Source organism: Mandrillus leucophaeus, unplaced genomic scaffold (genome assembly GCF_000951045.1).
Source record: "Mandrillus leucophaeus isolate KB7577 unplaced genomic scaffold, Mleu.le_1.0 Scaffold311, whole genome shotgun sequence".
In the NCBI taxonomy this organism is placed as follows: domain Eukaryota; kingdom Metazoa; phylum Chordata; class Mammalia; order Primates; family Cercopithecidae; genus Mandrillus; species Mandrillus leucophaeus.
This window is the reverse complement of record NW_012103266.1, coordinates 3,140,357-3,143,080: the sequence shown is the minus strand read 5'-3', so window position 1 is coordinate 3,143,080 and position 2,724 is coordinate 3,140,357. Positions and strand designations below refer to the sequence as shown.

The 2,724-nt window shown below is 35.8% G+C and overlaps 1 protein-coding gene across 4 annotated transcripts in view; it reads left to right on the top strand.

The window, feature by feature from the left end:
- The window catches only part of DIAPH2 (diaphanous-related formin 2), a 964,164-nt gene that overhangs the window by 736,866 nt on the left and 224,574 nt on the right, over positions 1–2,724 (top strand). For all 4 annotated transcript variants that reach the window (XM_011987565.1, XM_011987563.1, XM_011987566.1 and 1 more), the window contains one exon: positions 1,882–2,017. In XM_011987565.1, coding sequence (XP_011842955.1) covers positions 1,882–2,017 — 136 coding nt within the window. The remainder of the gene's footprint in view (positions 1–1,881; positions 2,018–2,724) is intronic.

The following is a 2,724-nucleotide window of genomic DNA, read 5'->3' as shown; positions in this document are numbered from 1 at the left end:
CCCACCTCAGCCTCCCAAAGTGCTGGGATTACAGGCGTGAGCCACCGCGCCTGGCCCTTCTTATATATTCTTATCAGATACATGATTTGCAAATATTTCCTACCATTCTGGGTTGTCTCTTAATTTCCTTGACAGTACTTATTGATGGCCAAAAGTTTTTAATTTTGATGAAGCCTTATTTATCTATTTTTTGTTGTTACTTACGCTTTTGATGTTACATCCACATTTTCTTTTCTTCCTTGTACAATAAAACAAACACTAAACCAGTGTTCCCTTCCAGCCTTGTAATTACATAAATGTGTGACCTTAGCCAAGTACTTAAACTCATTCAGAATTCAGTTTCCACATCTGTAAAAGGAAGCTTGGTTTAACAGAGTGGATGCTAATTTTTTGTGAATAAATTATCTTTATAAAATCCCTTACATGAGTAGTTCTCAGCCTGGGGCAAGTTTTTCCTCCATGTAACATTTGGCAATTTCTGGAAACATTTCTGGTTATCACAACTGGAGTGGGATCACACTGGCATCTGGCAGGTAGAGGCCAGGGATGCTGCTAAACATCCCACAATGCACAGGACAGCTCCTACCAAAGAATTATCTAGCCTGAAGTGACAGTAGTGCTGAGGTTGAGAAACCCTGCTTTAAAATTATGATTCTAGTATGCCAGTTTATTTTTAAGTGGTAGTCTTTGAGTTCGTCTGCAATAGCCAGGTGCCTTTGTGCTCCTAGCCTATTGCTATGGAGTCTAAGAGCACAAAAACAATGACGGGAGAAAGGGGAGGTACCAGTGAAGGTAAAATAATTTAGATTTCTTAGGAAGAAATCAATTCTTGCACGTCAGGAGAATTTTGAAAGTGTTTTTAAGGCTATTTTAAACTACCGTGTCTTTTAACATAAAGAAAAAAATTATTTCCATGTAAACCCCTCCAGGCAAAGCCTTGTAGATGTATTCTTGTTATTGAGTCTTTTTCTTTAGGGTTTCTGGAACAAAATAGTTTTTGTGAAATAGTTTGTACATGCTATGAAGTATTTTTAATCAATCATAAAAGAAACAGAGCAACTTGATGGAAGGAACTTGTAGTTGATATGTCTCTGCATTCGTGATTTATCTGAACTCAAAGGAAGTTGATATTCCAGCTGATCATATTAATTCAGCTTTCTCTAATACCATCTGCTGGAATGTACTCATTCGCCTATGTTCCACAAATAATCTATCCAAAATCAAACAGATGATAGCTTGAAATATGTTTCAGCATTTCTAAATATTTTGGCATGTAAAAAGCTGTCATATTTAAAGGTATTTCTTTTCTGTGATAATACTGCTGTTTCATGCCCTGCATGATTAGATGTAATCATTATCACCAGCACCAGGACCACCACCATCATCATCATAGACTAAAATTCCTTGATTATAATATATCAGGATCTATTCTAAGCACTTTATGTTCGTATCATTTTTCCTCACAAAAATCCTAGAAGGTAGTTTTTTTATTAATCTCAATTTTGCAGATAACAGCAAAGTATCCAATAAAGGGGATAAAATACTTGCTGAGTCATATTTCCTTACTATGTCTTCTCATGTGTCAAACTAGTTCATATTTTAACAATAGATAAAGCGTATTTATTGTTAAATCTGTAACATTGATGTCCTTAATTTTCTGGCACCCTAGATAATGGCAATTGAAGACTGAGTTATTTCTGAATCTTTTTTCAAGAACAGACATTTTACAATTAATTGTCTCTCTCAAAAGTATATGTATGCACCTTCCGGCTGCTGTAATACCTTCCCATCTCTGCATATTGATACAAATTTAAAACTGTAAAACTTCTCCATTATATAAGTAATAGAAAGGTTTTTGTTTAACTTTGTTTATATGTATAGGAAGCAGTGAGAGAAAACAATAAGAGAAGAGAAATGGAAGAGAAGACCAGGAGGGCAAAACTTGCGAAAGAGAAAGCTGAACAAGAAAAGTTAGAACGCCAGAAGAAAAAGAAACAACTCATTGACATAAACAAAGGTATGAAAATATTTCTAATTTTTATAAAAATGCAAAAAGTACAAAATAATTGCAGTTATTTATTTTTGGATTATAGCGTACATTTTCATAGAAAATTCACAATAGTATTAGTTACTTGTGCCAAATTTCTCTCATGATGCTGTCTGTATTTCATATATCCCTACATTGAGTATTCAGGATTTTTAATAACCAACGCAAGATGTTATTTTGTTGAGATAGTGTTTTTCTCCCTACTTTTCTTACCATAGTATATTATATTCTGGATGAGGCAGTGGGGAGGGAAGAAGAGGGTGAGATGAAATGTGAAAAACTGGTATGGGGAGATAAGCCTTAGCTTTTAACTTCATTTTGTTGGCACATGTCTGTTGACAGTGCAGTAACAGTTAACAGTCTTTCTTGGAGGCTTGAACATTTTAAGTCCTAAGAGATATTGACAGCACTATTACAAGTTGAATAAAATAGGGAAAGGCATCTTGCACAGCTATGAACCTAAGCACAAGATGCTGGTATGTCTATAGAGTTTAAAGTAAGTTGTTTGAGGCCAGGCACAGTGGCTCATGCATGTAATCCCAGCACTTTGGGAGGCCGAGGCGGGAGGTTCACTTGAGGTCATGAGTTCAAGACCAGTCTGGCCAACAGGGTGAAACCCCATCTCTACAAAAAATACAAAAATTAGTCAGGCATGGTGGCAGGCACCTGTAATCCCA